Source organism: Phaenicophaeus curvirostris, chromosome 1, assembly GCF_032191515.1.
Source record: "Phaenicophaeus curvirostris isolate KB17595 chromosome 1, BPBGC_Pcur_1.0, whole genome shotgun sequence".
In the NCBI taxonomy this organism is placed as follows: Eukaryota; Metazoa; Chordata; class Aves; order Cuculiformes; family Cuculidae; genus Phaenicophaeus; species Phaenicophaeus curvirostris.
The window spans coordinates 42,331,860-42,347,115 of record NC_091392.1 but is presented as its reverse complement, the minus strand read 5'-3'; the positions used below and the strand labels follow the sequence as shown (position 1 = coordinate 42,347,115).

The window sequence follows — 15,256 nt, the reverse complement described above, 5'->3', positions numbered from 1 at the left end:
TCATATCTCTTAACAATAAATGTCATTTGAGGCTTTTATTTTTTTGTTTTCTGCTTGAGACACTGCAAATTTTTTTTGTCCCATCTGCTGTTGTAGGAAACAGCTTTGAAGTTTACATTTTTTAACCTATCTTCTCCATAAATTTGCTTCGAAATAGCGCAAGCAGCTTTCATTAAGTAAATTCCACTTATAGAATCTGCTGTAGTGTCCCCACTCCTTAGTTAATTATAGAAAATAAATAACATGGTGCTTATGTACTTAGTCAAGCACTCTTTTTAAAACTGTTAGATCCACAGCATCATTAGAGACAGGGAAGGGAAAAGGTAAGAAAATTGCACTGTGGATTAAACTTTTTCCAGCACATGTGCATGGTGGATCTTTGGGTGTTTCTTCTGCTGTTAACTTTTTGACTTAATTTCTTAATTTGACATACTGTTTCAGCTTGTTAACTAGTGTCAGCCATTGTAGGTATTTAACTTGTTCCCGAAGAGGCAGACGTCAAGTGTGTCTGTGTTGAACACCAAGTTGAGTCTCTAATTCACTCGTGTTTTCCCTGCAGGCCTGGATTATGCTGCTGTTCTAGGCTTGGAGTGTACCAAACTCAAGTATTGGTGTCTTTCTTCTAAAAAGGAGCCGGTAGAGGTTGTCCTAATAAGCTTGATTTGTTGGCAGCAGCCAAATACAGCTGCATTTCCCTGCTGTCATTGCAGTGTTGCATCTCCTTCTGTCTTCAGAGTCGTAGATGGTTTGTGTATGGAGTGCTCAGAATTTGCTTTGCTGTAGAACGTGCTGTAGCAGTGTGGTTTTCAGTTGTTTTGTTAACATCAATTCCTTCTTTAGGAAGTTGGAATAACATAGACTTACAGGGAAACAGAAGTGTTTGCAGCACTTGTAATAAATGTTTCAAAGTAATTCAGAAAGACTTAGTATAGTCAGTGTCCTCTAGTATATTAGGATTTCTGAACGGTCTTGTTTTTGCCTTAAATGTGTAGTTTTAGAATGCCTTCAGGAGCAGGACGCCGGGATTCCCTTAAAATGACAGACTTCTTTTCTGCAACTTTTTTTCTGTTGAAGTGTTAAGCCTGTTGCAAAGATGAATGGTGGTGATAGATACTATCTTGTCCAGACTTTAAGTTTCCTGAAGTCTGTTACAACTCTGCAGTCAGTGGGGTCACCTTGTGTTGATACAGCATCCTTAGGATAGGATACGGTTTTGTGACACTGGATGCTAGCAGGGCTGTCCTGTGCTAGGTGGTTGCATTGACATGAGTGCTTTGCCCGAGTAGCTCATTTTGCTTGCCTTTCCTTAGTGGTAGAAATGCTATTTCAATATGTTGTGCTTTGTCTAACAAGACTTTGTTAAAGTTTTTATTAGCAGACTGGTGTAAGCCAGTCTATTTTTTTTTTACACCTCACTGTAACAGAGTAACTTGAGTGCATCCTGGAGAGTTACCTTCTTGAGCTAATAAGTGGAAGGCTTTTGTAAAGATACATTTTTAACTGGATGCCTTAAACCAGTGGGGTGGGGGGATTTTTTTGGTATTTTTATTTGAACCCTTTAATTTTTCCTGCAGTAATGCAGGTGCGCTGGAGTTGCCACATACAGAGTTCCTTGTGGTATATTCAGAGAGGGAGAGTTTAATCATGTTTTAAGGCCCTCCCTTAGAAATAACTTGTTTTCTGAGAACTAGGAAAGCTTTTTGGGTTCTGGGTTCTGAATTGCTGTGTTTTGTCAAGGAGTAAATATGGAATATACTCTCTGCTGCAGCATAGTTGTATGGTGTCATGTCTTTGGGTTGCTAGATCCGAAAATAGGTTTTTGAGTGCTTAGTGTTTCTGGACTGTTGTAACGTTGGGAGTCAGTTTTCTAAATTAGTTGGCATGTGTTTTACTGGAGATTGGTGCACGTATCTGTGGTACGTACCTTAATGTCCTCCAGCTTGCTAGATCAAAAAGCCGTGTTTTTCTGAGTAATAGCACATCTTCAATCTCACTTTCAGTACCCATCCTTTGTAAAGTTTGTATGTTCCTTTTTTTTTTTTTCAGGAACTACTTCTGACATTTAAGACTTTACTGTCTTATATCAAAGGTATAACACTTGTAATGAAACTTGTTGCCTGGACTACTGCAATTTTGACTGATACTCATCTTTAATTTGTTCCAAATGCATCAGGATGTTTCTTAGCTCAAAATTAATCGTATTAATCTTGTCTCGCTGCCTTTTCCAGAGGCACATACATGGTTTTCTATTCTGTTTTCAGACAGCTTTTTTTTTTTTTTCAGTGTTTCTACATACTGCTTTTAAAATTAAACACTTTTCACGAATCTGATTTCTGGCCGATGTTTAAGAACAGGTCATGAGCTACACTTAATTTACAGCCACTGGCTAAATATTTGTTTCTTTTTTGTTGAGAACCACTTTGGGGTTTTTTGCTGTACCTTTTTCCAACTATTAGTTGTTATGAGATGGGTTAAAATATGGGTTGATGGGTAGCATATATTATAAATTGAGTATTACAGCGGTGGATGCCCAAAATGGGCATCTTTGCCTTACAGCTCAGTAGGTTCTCAAAGTAACTGCATTTGGAATAAATTTTAATTCAGTGAATTGAAGTCTGCAGGATTTTCTCTAAAAAGTAAGCTGATCCTTCATATGGTGCTTTGTAACTTTAGAAAGAAAATCTTGCAGACTTCTGAACCTCATAGGTCTCCAAACTGCTTTCTCACTGCTTTTTTTGCCCCTTTCATCAGCTGGGTTGTATGTGTGTGTCTCTGACGTAGGTATGTGCTACTTCTGAGCAGTGTTAGAAAGGTACCTAATTTTCTTAAAAAAAAAAAAATTACTACAATACAAGGACTGTACATATCATGATGTAAAACTGAGTCTTGAGTACTTACAAATAAAAAACACTTGAGACTAGAAAACCACTTTACAGTTGCAATTTAAAAATACAGATTCACGAGTTTGATATTGCAGGGAAAATGTTTGTTGCTGAGTTTCGGAATTTAAATCTTAGATTGAAAAAACCTACTCATTTTTGCATCTTGTTCCTCATGGTCCTAGAGCAGGGTTTGGATTTAGTGTAGAGGGTCCCTAGTTTAGATTATGGGTCAGTTGTGCATTTCCAGGAAACCAAAGCTTATTTGGGTAGGGTCTAGCAGACTCTAGGGTTTAGCGTATGATTTTAGGGAATATGGGTTTCATAAGGTACTGAGGATAAACACTGAACTTCTACTGTAGGAATTCTGGTTTCTTCTACCTTCACAACTTGTAGAAAATGACTTTATCATCAGATTTTAATTCTGTATGATTTAGTATGTATTTCCTGCGTCGTCTTTGTAGGCTGCTTGATAATCTCCAGTGTCGCCTCGTATAGAGTCTTTAGCAGGAGAAGCTTTTCAGTGCCTGTTCAAATGATGTGATGATTCTACTTTAACCTTTCTCATCACCTGAACTACTGCCCCCTCTGACAGGGCAGTAGTTTTGTTGTGTAGATTTCCCTGACAGGCAAACAGTGCGCACCTGTATCCAAGGTTCTGGCTTTTGTGTCTTTACTTGAACTCAGTAGCAGCAGGCTGAAGTACAATACATCTGTCTCTGCATATGGTTGTATGCACTGACAAAAAACTTCTGTGGTTACATGGAATTGTAGAACTTCAACTAGAACTTGAGCTAGGGCAATTCACAGAAATCCTCTCCTTGAGCAGTGAATGACGTATCTGACAACATAGAATCACAGAATGGTTTGGGTTGGAAGGGACCTTAAAGGTCATCCAGTTCCAACCCCCCTGTTATGGGCAGGGACACCTCCCACCAGACCAGGCTGCTCAAAACCCCATCCAACTTGGCCTTGAACACTTCTTAGGAGAGGGCATCCACAGCTTCCCTGGGCAACCTGTGCCAGTGTCTCACCACCCTTACTGTGAAGAATTTCTTCCTAATGTCTAGTTTAAATCTCCCCCTGTCCAATTTAAAGCCATTCCCCATTGTCCTGTTGCTACAAGCCCTTGTAAAAAGTTCATCCCCATCTTTTCTTGTAGGTAAAACATGATTTTTTTTGTAAGTAGCAAGTGTTTCCTTAAAATGGTTTGACATATGAATGCATTGAAAGTTCTCTTAAAAACTTGAGATGCTGTATTTTTCAAGCACATGTTTCTTCTGAAAATTTTTGAAGAAAACCAGAAAAAGAAGCATTGAATTCCAATGAACTCAAATTGTAGTAACTTGTGGTTTGGATGACTGTCAGGTGTGTTTACAAAGACAGCAAGGAGGTGAAATCATGGTCCAAACTAGGCTTTTCATAAAAATTCAAGTTAGGTATAGGGCCTTCAAAACCAGTGCAGATTATTTTCTATTATTAGTGGCTGTGAGATGAGGCAGAGAAAGATTTTGCAATTTTGCACTTGATGGTACGGAACACTTCTCAACTGCACCTTCTGTTGCATCTCTGTAAGAGATGTAAGTAGAGTTTTGATCCGTTATCTGTTTGCTTGTGGAACTAAGATTTACTGTATCTTGCTTTCTAGAAATCCTAAGTACAAGTGAAAACATCCTCTCCCTTCCAAGATACTCTGACTGTGTTAATGAACTTAAATATTCTAAGTCTTGGGATCTTTTTTTCTAGAATTGTAGTAAAAAATTCTGGCAAAATGCTGCTGTACGGCTTGCTCAGTGCAAGTTCTGCTGAAACTGAATTGCCTTTTACATATTTCTAAGTACAGTTTAGGAGCTCTGGGGAGTCACTGGTTCAAGATGAAGAAGCCAGATGTAATTTCTGGGTTTTGTTTGCTTGTATATTTGGTTTTAATGCATAAAGTAAGCATTGTTTTTTGGTTTTACTCAGGAGTAGCCTTGAAAGAACTCAAGTCAGTAGTATGCAGAAGACTGAATTGACTTCTGGGTAATTGTATATGCAGATTGCATCATTTCAAAGTCATTGTTAATTTGACAATGAAGTGAACTTTGCTCTTTTCTTGAAACTGATTTGTAATCACTAATAAAGTGAAACTGCTTCTATGTGTGCCTGCACATACAGGTGTTCCCTTCCTAGCTGCATGTACCCAGTTTTCACCCAGGATAGCAGACCAGCAAAGTCTCATAACTTTCCAGTCTTGTGTACACCTTGATTCACAAGTTATCAGACTCCTGACTGAAATGCCATTCTTGCTAATTAACGGTACCACAGACCAACTTTAGGTAACTTAAGGTGGTCTTATGGGAATTTTTGTGTCATACACGGTCTTGGGAATAGGCATACTAATTTTGAGACTTTTCACTCAAATTAAGGGTAGCCAAGTAAAATCTATGCAAATAGCAACATGTTCACAAGGAAACCGTTAACTGTGTGACCTCAGTATTTCAGAGTTAAAATGTCAAACTTTCATCTTATTTGGACCATCAGTGATGGCAGGACTGGGACCTTTGCGTCGTGTTAGGTAACAGCAAGAACAGGCAGATACACTAACAGCAGTGTCTGAAATTCCCCCTTAAGTAACGCTAAAACATTAAATATACCCGATCTTGATTCTTGCACACAGATTTTTCCATATGATTACACTACTTCCATTGCCCTACAATTTCATATTCCATAATCCTAACCATTGGATTCTCACTACGGTTTTAAGTGGTAAACACCTGCTGCTGTCTGTATCTCTAAATATTAGGGTTTTTGTAAGAACTCTGAAAATGAAAGCTGTTTGTTATAAATACAGTTTTCTTGAGGTTGCAAGAAACATGCATCAGCCAGAGTCCACTAAAATTGACACTTCTATTGATATTGGCTTGGAACAAGTATTACTTAAACTTGCAGATTATTAGTACTTTGTGAAATTGAGACTTTTTCTCTAAACAGGAGTTAAGTGTGTTTCACAACAGTGTTTGATTAGGAATTGGGATAGCTAAAGAAAAAGGGAGACAGTGAGCTCCTAATCTTAGGACTTCAATAGATGTTGAATGATAAGTTGTTGCCTCTTTCATATGATTTTTTTTTTATTTAGGCTTGTAAAATACTTATTAGTTGTAACAACCAGGTATAAACGTAATGAAATCATGTGCATACCAGATGGTGGATTGGACTTTGACCAATAAATGTTTGGCTGTTTTCAAAAAGATCTTAGCTTGAAGTTGTGCACTACTATGATGTGCTAACATATTTTGTGCCTTTGCATTTGTTGTCTTCTGGGGGTTTGAGTATGTCCTTTTCTAGATGCGTTATCAGCTCATATTGTTTGCAGTCTTACTTCAAATTATCAAATGTCTTGACGTAGTGAACAAATTCAGGACTTTTCTGGATTAGAAGGGAGGGAAGGAGGCAGTGCTTTCTCACTTCCTTGCAAGGAACAGAATTAATATCAAAGTCTAATGCTGAAGACTTTGTTACCCAAATAGCGCAATATGGAATAAGAATTCTCAGCTGCTGTTGCATAAGCAATAGCGAAGACCTCTGCGTCATACTTTGGTTCTGGAGGTTGAGTGATGATTAGGGTTAGATAGGGACTGATATCCTAGGGTTTTGGAAGCAGAAATTGCAGTGATGAATCTAGACATTAATATTTTAGGCTGATGCTTGAATTTTTGCCCCTTTATTTTGCGTCAGTTTAGTAGATTAATTTAAATTAACTCTACATTTTGAGTTAGCAAAAACAGTTTGGCAGGGTTTGTGTTACCATTGGTTAATTGTGGCTTCATAGAGGATCTACCTGAAAAGCCTTCTTCTTAATGGGCTTTAATGATAAAACCCAATCCGATCTCTGAAGTGCTGCATAGCAAAGTTCTGTCACGCCCACTTGGTAGGAATCTCACAGGTTTTCCCTCTTTCTTAGATGTGTGTTTTCCCCCCACTCCTCTGATAAAACTGTACAAATGTGTCAGCTTAACTTTCTGCCATTGCGGAGGCTTTGGGAATTGATGACTCTTTATTAGGACTTTGTTTCAAGTCTCTGCTTCATCTTTGCTTCTGCATTTTCAAGGATACCTGAGAATCGTCTTGTGAGAATGTGTTGTCTTATCTTGCTCTGCTTTTTTATTTTTGTTTTGAGTTCTGGGGGTTTTTTTTTGTTTGTTTGTTTTTTTTAAAGGACATTTCAGATAATGCATTTTAGGACCTGTAATGTTGGTGCTTGACTGCAAGCTTGAATGGCTGTTTTCTCTGGAATATTGGTTGTATCCTCTGGGCACTTTCTCTGTTGTATCTAGGCCCTGTTCGATTCCTGGATAGCTTTCATGTCGCCATGCAGGGAAGATACTGACCTCAGCAGCTTATTGTTATTCTTTGTCTGAAAGCACAGCAAAGGTATCATTTTCTGTGCAGTCCCACATCATCTGTGACTCCTGTCAAGCCCGTCACATGCATGCTTTGTATCCGTGTCCTGTATTAAGCCCTGTCCATTTGTTTCATTGTGAGTCTAACGTCTGTGATATAATTTGATCCCCTGATAGGTTTCTGGAGCCCAGAATAATTTGTGCAAAAAGGTGGCTGTTCAGCAGCTTTCTAATTTGATATGTCTGTGTTCAGGATATAATAAAATAAATGGGATGCAGGGACAGGAAGTGTAAAGTGTCTCACCTCTGTAAGAGCAGCAGTGAGGTAAGCACTAGAGTAACTTGTCTTGTGTGTCCAGGATTCAGGGTTCTTCAGGCATCACTGTTCACGTGGGATGCTCTTTCTTCAGGTGTATCAACTCACTGAATGCTTGACTGTCTTGAGGCTGAGGATCCAGTAAACATGAGAGTGAAGTGCTCTTGATGTTTTGTAGCATGTGGGCAAGTTCTTGGAAAACTAGGAGTGATCGCTGCAGCCTCTTTGCTAGAACCAGATAATCTCCAAATTGCTAGAAATCCCCCTTTCATTGTGAAGGGTGAATATGAAGGCTGATGTCTTAATCCAGAAATGAGAAAGCAACTGAATCATGGCTGTATGTTAGAAAACACGCAAAAGAAAGTAGTATGTGCTACTTGAATCCGCTTTGATTTCTTTGGAAGTAGTTGCTATGCATGTTTTCATGCATTGTAATAATTGTCCGAAATGTCTACCTTGTCTTGCATGCTTTGAGGGCGGTTACATCACTGGCATTGCCAGGCGGTCTTGCAGTAGAACTGGCTTGAAATAAATACTTAAACTCATTTGAAAATTGACCACTTGATAAGGCAGTGATGTCTTATTGACTTAAGGATTTTGATTGTACACGCTGAATCCGTACTGGTTTAAAGTCCTTTTTGGTGCCAGGTAGATTTCCAACCTGGGTCGGTGCTTTCCTTGCAGATTAGACACTGTAAAAGGCAGACTTCTTAGAAGTAGGGCCCAATGCTATGAAGAAAATCTGTAGCATGCAACACAAGGTAACACACCGATTTTTCAAAGTTACTTTCTCAGAGGTTAGAGTGCAATTCATATTGCTTAATCCAGTTGAACTGGATTGCCATTGAAGGAAATGGACCTGCTCCATCCACTGTCTTTTCTGACCCACTTTCTTACTGCAGATCTAATGGAACCAGGGCAAGTCAGGCCAGTTTCCTGACTCCACAGAAAAGGATTTAAGTGTTCAATAGTGGTGCAGTGCCTAAAAGGGAATTATTATATGCCTTTGCATGTTGAGAATACATCAGGTTAAGACTTTCTGGTTACCCACTTAAAAGTTGTATTGTGGGGGTACTTACCTTGTCTTTCCTTTGAATCTTAGGTGGCAGTAGCAATGTCTTCTGTATCATTGTTACCTATGGGAAGAAATAAATTGATAATGCTATAAATAACATAATGTGGATCCACTCTGTGCCACCCTATTGAGATCAAGATTTATCTCTACCTCTGACTGCCTGCGTATTGCAGGATGGCTTTGTGCTCTTAGGCAGGAAACTGTCTATTCTGTTACTTACCAATTTTTCTGAGTCTGATTATACCCTAAGATCCCTAGGGGTTATGAATCAGGTAGAAAAACCTTTGCAGGACTGATTTGCCTCCTTCACCTTACCACAAGCTTTATTTTGTTGGTAAGAAATCTTCGTGTGTATCTGTAACGAAACAGATTGCAAAGCTAGCAGCGGGCTGAGCGTACTGGAAAGTCAATTCTCTGGATATTTATCACTATTGTCTTAAGCTGTGCCTTCAGCCCTTGTGTGTTTGTGCCATTATTTCAACGAAGTCGATGAGCTATTTGGCCCAGCCTTGTCAGTTTTTGGATTGTCCATAGGTGGGCTTCAGGATATGTGTTATATGTAAGAAGACTGAAATGGGCTGCGACTCCGGATAGAAAAAGCGAAATTTTATTGATCTTTGTCAGCTTTTGAGACTGTTTGTGTTTCGGTCTTGTATCTGAAAAATTCTGCCTCCTGGCAGTTGACTAAAAATTTAATTTTAACAGTTGACCAGAGAACTGAAAGTTTTTCTAGTTCTGTTGTTTATCTGCTGGCTGAAGATGACTTTCAAGTTTTGTTTTTGGGAAAGACTTGCAAAAAGAGCAAAGTCACACCAGAATATTGCATTGTTGCTATTTATTCCTTATGATTTTGGTGTATAGCTGATAACGTTCTTTCATGATGAGACTTCTGTTGTATATTCTCTAGGATTAAAAATCTTAACAAGTTGGACTTGTGTGGAAAGAACAGGTTACATTTTTTTGTATAAAGAACTAACCCAATTGGGATTATCTCACAACCATTTAGTTTTGGGGTTTGTGAGTGGTTTGGGGTTTTTTTATGTAGTTTTTGATGTACTTTGAGACATGAGTAAAAGTAATTAAAACCACTGAGTTGCTTTTTCTTTTCTTCCTGTTCATGGGTGGCACAGAATGACCAGGCCAAGGAGCTCAGTAGCTTGTACCTGTGTTGAAGCTGGAATCATCTTATTTGTGAGGAAGAGGAATTTCAAGAAGGTCCTCAGAGAAGCAGATTAATATTTTCTTGCGATGAATGATGAGCAAACCTTTGTCTCTCAAAACAAGTATTGCACTGTCCCTTTGCAGTGTTATATCTGAAATCACCTGAAAGGGTCTTTCTGAGAAAATACTCCGTGGTGCTTTGAAAAATGAACTAATTCTTCCTATTTAGGCATTTATTGATCGCTTTCCAGGTGTTTTTGTGAAAGGCAAGTATCTGATTTCAGTAAAAGTAAAGTAGGGAATTTGGTTTGGGACTCACCCTGTCCTGGGAGCTGTGTCTGTTCAAGAGAAGAAGCTTTTTTTCCCCAGCTACAGCCAGTCACAAAACTGGCCTTTGAGCTTTGTGGACATCTTTGCCTTGAACAGCTGTTTCCCAGCTTGCGGATGGGAGGTCGCTGTGTGCTGCCATTATGGCTGTGTCATAGGTGCAGGGTTTGTGCTGCCTCATGTTCTTCCCAGACAATTAACTTTCGTTTTCAGTTTTGCTTGTTCATCATTATGGAGATGCTTTTTTTTTTTTTTTTTTGTACGGAAGACTCCCTTGTGAATTACTGATCATATTTTTGTCTCCTTCCTCACCCATGGGCTGTTTGTTAGGTTATTAGCCAAAGTGCTTTCTGGAGGTAGTGTTTAGTTTGCCTGTTAAGGGCATCTGAACAGGCATCTTAAAATGCCGGTTGAAGCTATTTTAATCTGTCATGTGTTTGGGTTGTTGGTTTTATGTTTTTTTTTAATTGCTTTTTCTCTTTCCTTCATCTCCCCTCCGATTTGAGAGTCTCTTCCACTGTAACAATTCCCATGTTCCTTAATATTTAATTCTAAAGCTAGCCACTGGGCATTTTAAGCTGGGGTGTGTGTGTTTTGAGATGTCTGCTGACACAAAGATCTAAATTAATCATTTTAAATGAAAGAGAATCATAGAATAGTTTGGGTTGGAAGGGACCTTAAAGATCATCCAGTTCCAACCCCCCTATCCAGCCTGGCCTTGAACACCTCCAGGGATGGGGCAGCCACAGCTTCCCTGGGAAACCTATGCTAGTGCCTCATCACCCTCGCTGTGAAGAAATTCTTCCTTATATCTAGTCTAAATCTGCCCCTCTCCAGTTTATACTCATTGCCCCTAGTCCTATCACTACAAGCCTTTGTAAAAAGCCCTTCCCCATCTTCCCTGTAGGCCCCCTTCAGGTACTGGATAATGCTTTATTCTTCTGATACTTCTTTCATTTCTGAATCTTTAGAAATACAGGTTGTGCTGAAGAGTGCCAGTGATGCAAATGAAATATCAATCAGCCCTTAGTATGTGTTGTGAAGCGTAATTTTTGGCATGAGGTTTACATTAATGAAGAACGGCCTAACTGATTTTAATAGTTAAAAACCTAGTTCTTCAGTGGAAATGGTCCTTTCGTCTCTGGTGCTTTGCAATAATGAATATATAAATGGAGTTGTAAAATAGTCTCTGTTGTGGTATACCTTGCATTCTTGCCAATATCATACGGTGTTCTCAGAGTTCTTAAGTCATGATCTTATCTGTGATAACAGTTACAAAGTTGTAGGAACTCTTATTAGTACCGGAATTTGGCAGTTTGTGTATGTCTTGTGTGAAACACTTTGAACAGATTTCTGATGCTGATGAGCTTTTCTGACTTATAAGCTGTTTAACTGTGGTCTTTTTCCATTAATATTTGGGCAAAGTCATCATGCCAGCTTCTCTAGAACTCAGCGTAACTGACGTTTCCTTTTAAATGCAGTTGCTGAGATAATGAGCGTTATTTTAGGTTATTGTCTAGATCTGAAGTTTCTGAAGATGCAATGCAGTACCTGCAGCAGAGCATCCATGAAATGAACTTTCTGGGAGAAGTGGTGGTGAGATGTTCCACTAGTTGACCTTAAAAACACCCTTCTCTATTAGGTATTCTCAGATTCCAGATATTAAGCTTCACAGACTATTTATGCATATCTACATCACACAGCGGCTCGGCTTTTAGCTATAAACTTTCTGGTTTATTTTCAGCTGCCATAGATTAAATATACACATCAGGGTGCGTGCTGCTTCTGCAGTCCTAAGAACTTCTTGTTTTCTTGAGCAAATTGATTCTGGGTACTGTGTAATAGTCTTATATCTTTGCACATCCCAAATAGCAATCCTTCTCCACTTTTTTACCTTGGGCTTTACTTTGCATGGGCTCTTAATGTGAATTGGATTTTTCATCCTAGGATTTTTTCACGTCTTTGTGGCTCAGAGGGTTACTTCGATTGTTTTCTGACAGTGTTTGTGGTGGGGAGATACTGGCTATCCAGTGAAGTTCAGTGGAATTTTTGCAGTTCTGTGCTGGGAATGACTGAATGTGGAAGATTAATTATAAAAAAACCCAAACAGATAATGACAAAAAACCCCCAAACCAACAAACAGACAAAACCCCATAACCAAACCTCTATTGTTTAATAAATAGTAAACATTTTTTGAAACTCTTACTATAGTAATATAGGCTGAGAGAGTTAAGGTTGTTCAGCCTGAAGAAGAGAAGGCTCTGTGGAGAACTTACAGTGACCTTCCAGTTACCTGAAAGGGCTGCAAGAAGGCTGAGGAGGGACTATTTACCAAGGCTTGTAGTGATAGGACTAGGGGCAATAGCTATAAACTGGAGAGGGGCAGATTTAGACTTGACGTAAGGAGGAATTTCTTCACTATGGGAGTGGTGAGGCACTGGCCCAGGTTGCCCAGGGAAGCTGTGGCTGCCCCATCCCTGGAGGTGTTCAAGGCCAGGTTGGATGGGGATTTGAGCAGCCTGGTCTGGTGGGAGGTGTCCCTGCCCATGGCAGGGGGGCTGGAACTAGATGGTCTTTAAGGTTCCTTCCAACTCAAACTATTCTGTGATTCTAGTCTATTAATTATGTTTGTTCAAAAAGTGACAGAGTTCAGTGAAAGTTAAAAATTAAAGGCAGTGCTTTCCCATCAACTTCCTAATTATTTGTAATAGCTATTGTCTAATTCCATTTGCTAACTCTGTAGGCTTTTTTTAATACATTTTTTTTTCCTCTTCCTTGTCGAATTTCTTAAGTTAAGAAATTGTATTCTGAGATACCTAGTCATCTTTCAACACAGCTGTTGTAGGAGAGTAAAGTAGGATGGTATTCTCTGATTTGACTCTGTAAAGCTTAGAAATTAGTTTTATCATGACACGTTGGATAGTTTTCAGTAACAACTGATAGGGGAATTTTGCTGGAACATAGAAAGTGAAGTTTTGAAAGTTTACTTGAAATAAAAAAAAACCAACTAAAACATAATGAATAAGATTTTTCCAGAAGACATTATGGATTGCTCTGACCTCGTATTATATTTTTGTTTTTCAGATTTTGGATCTCCCTTTGATCTGGAACATGACTTGCCAGATGAACTGATCAGCTCCACAGAACTGGGACTCACCAATGGTGGTGACATAAATCAGCTGCAGACCAGCCTTGGCCTGGCACAAGATGCTGCCTCTAAACACAAGCAGCTGTCTGAACTTTTACGGGCTGGTAGCTCCCCAAATATCAATATGGGAGTTGGTGGTCCTGGCCAGGGTATGGCCAGTCAAACCCAGCAAAATAGTCCTGGAATGGGAATGTTAAACAGCATGGTAAAAAGCCCCATGGCACAGGCTGGGTTGACTTCTCCCAATATGGCGATGGGTGCAAGTGGCCCAAACCAGGGTCCTTCAGCCCAATCCACAGCAGGAATGATGCCAACAGTAAACAGTCCAGTTAATCAGCCTGGCATGGGAATGAACACAGGGATGAATGCTGGCATGAATCCTGGGATGTTAGCAGCAGGAAATGGCCAGGGAATGATGCAGGGGCAAGTCATGAACGGTTCAATTGGAGCAGGCAGAGGGCGACCTAATATGCCGTACCCAAACCCAGGAATGGGTAATGCCGGTAACTTGTTGGCTGAGACACTGCAACAAGGCTCCCCACAGATGGGAGGACAGGCTGGACTGAGAGGGCCACAGCCTGGAGCCATGAACAAGGTAAGATAAGCTAAACTTGACTTTATTACCTTCTTGTTGTTGACTTTGTTTTATAAGATTTATTCTTCTGTAGTATGGGTTCTATAGAATAGGATTTTTTCTTTTAGGAGTCCTGGATTGTGTGGTAAATAGTTTATATGCTACTAAAGTGGAATTTGTGGCAGTCATGGGATGTGAAAATTGAGTCTTGCACATCAAACAAGACTACTGCTGGATTAAAGAGCCTATTGTACAAATCTTGTGGCAGTATAGATTATCAACAACACTGAAAATTAACTTGATTGTATTTTATTTTGCTTTGTTCACAAATGTATTTTACCATCTAATACGATGCTGGTATTGTGAATGTCATGGGAATCCATCAGGACCTTTTAGACATCGTGGTGCTTGTTTCTGTGTGACACAGAGAGAGTATTTGTTGTCCGAGAGCAGGCGAGCATTCTGTTGTAGGAGATGCTTCTTAGCATGGTTTGAGTGGAGTGGTGACACTGTGCGTGCTAAGACATACATAGGCCTTGTTAAGAAGTAGGTATTTGAGTTAATGGTGGAGAATGAATGCTTGCATAAATATGTAAAGATGAGTGTTGGGTTCTTAAGACTGTTAATGCAACTCAGTTCTTGTTTTAAAGTTTACAAAGGCTTTATCTATAGGGGAGTAAACCAGTAAAAAGCTGAAAAAAAATCTTACTTACTGGAGGGGGAAATAGATGTGCTTTTGTAAATTAGGAGATTGGAAGAAAGTTGTTATGAGTCACTGGAGAGGAGACTTAGTGGTTTAAGTGACAAGGAGATGTCTAAATTTAATTCTTGCCATGCACGCTTAGCTTTTTTAGAGTAGGGAGCCACTTGAGTACTACTTCTGAAGTTTTTAGTGTTTGATCAAAAGCCTAGACAATACTGAAATGTTTCACTTCTGGTGGGTATTTCCTGTTTCTTCGCTAATGAGGAGAAAGGTTGTGGGTTTTTTCCTGAGGTGCTTTGCAAAACCTGAATAGATCTGTCTTGGAGTGCCTAAAGTCAGTCCACTTGGAGGGCTTGGAATAAGTAACATAGGCTATAAACAGATTTGAAACAATACGCACCATAATTTTCTTGTAATGGTTTTGCTGTGCTTTAATGTATTAAGTGAAATTATTTTAGTCTAGTAAGCGTTATTAATTATGAAGTACTTTGGTCTTAGCTGTTTGCATAAGCTCAGAGTGCTGCGAACTACGCTTCTGGTATATAAACGTCTTGTAATGGGTTGATTTTTTTTTTTTTTTGTGATCTGGTCACTTTGGATATTTTTGCCTCATAGAAAAGTTGTTACAAGGCTTGATTGCTACAGTAGAAAATTTGTATGCAGTTTGCAGTGGAAAGAAATATGTAATTAC

The 15,256-nt window shown here is 39.3% G+C and overlaps 1 protein-coding gene across 5 annotated transcripts in view; it reads left to right on the top strand.

Annotated features, from left to right (window-relative positions):
- The window catches only part of EP300 (E1A binding protein p300), a 68,152-nt gene that overhangs the window by 4,165 nt on the left and 48,731 nt on the right, over positions 1–15,256 (top strand). For all 5 annotated transcript variants that reach the window (XM_069854502.1, XM_069854491.1, XM_069854479.1 and 2 more), the window contains one exon: positions 13,225–13,883. In XM_069854502.1, coding sequence (XP_069710603.1) covers positions 13,225–13,883 — 659 coding nt within the window. The remainder of the gene's footprint in view (positions 1–13,224; positions 13,884–15,256) is intronic.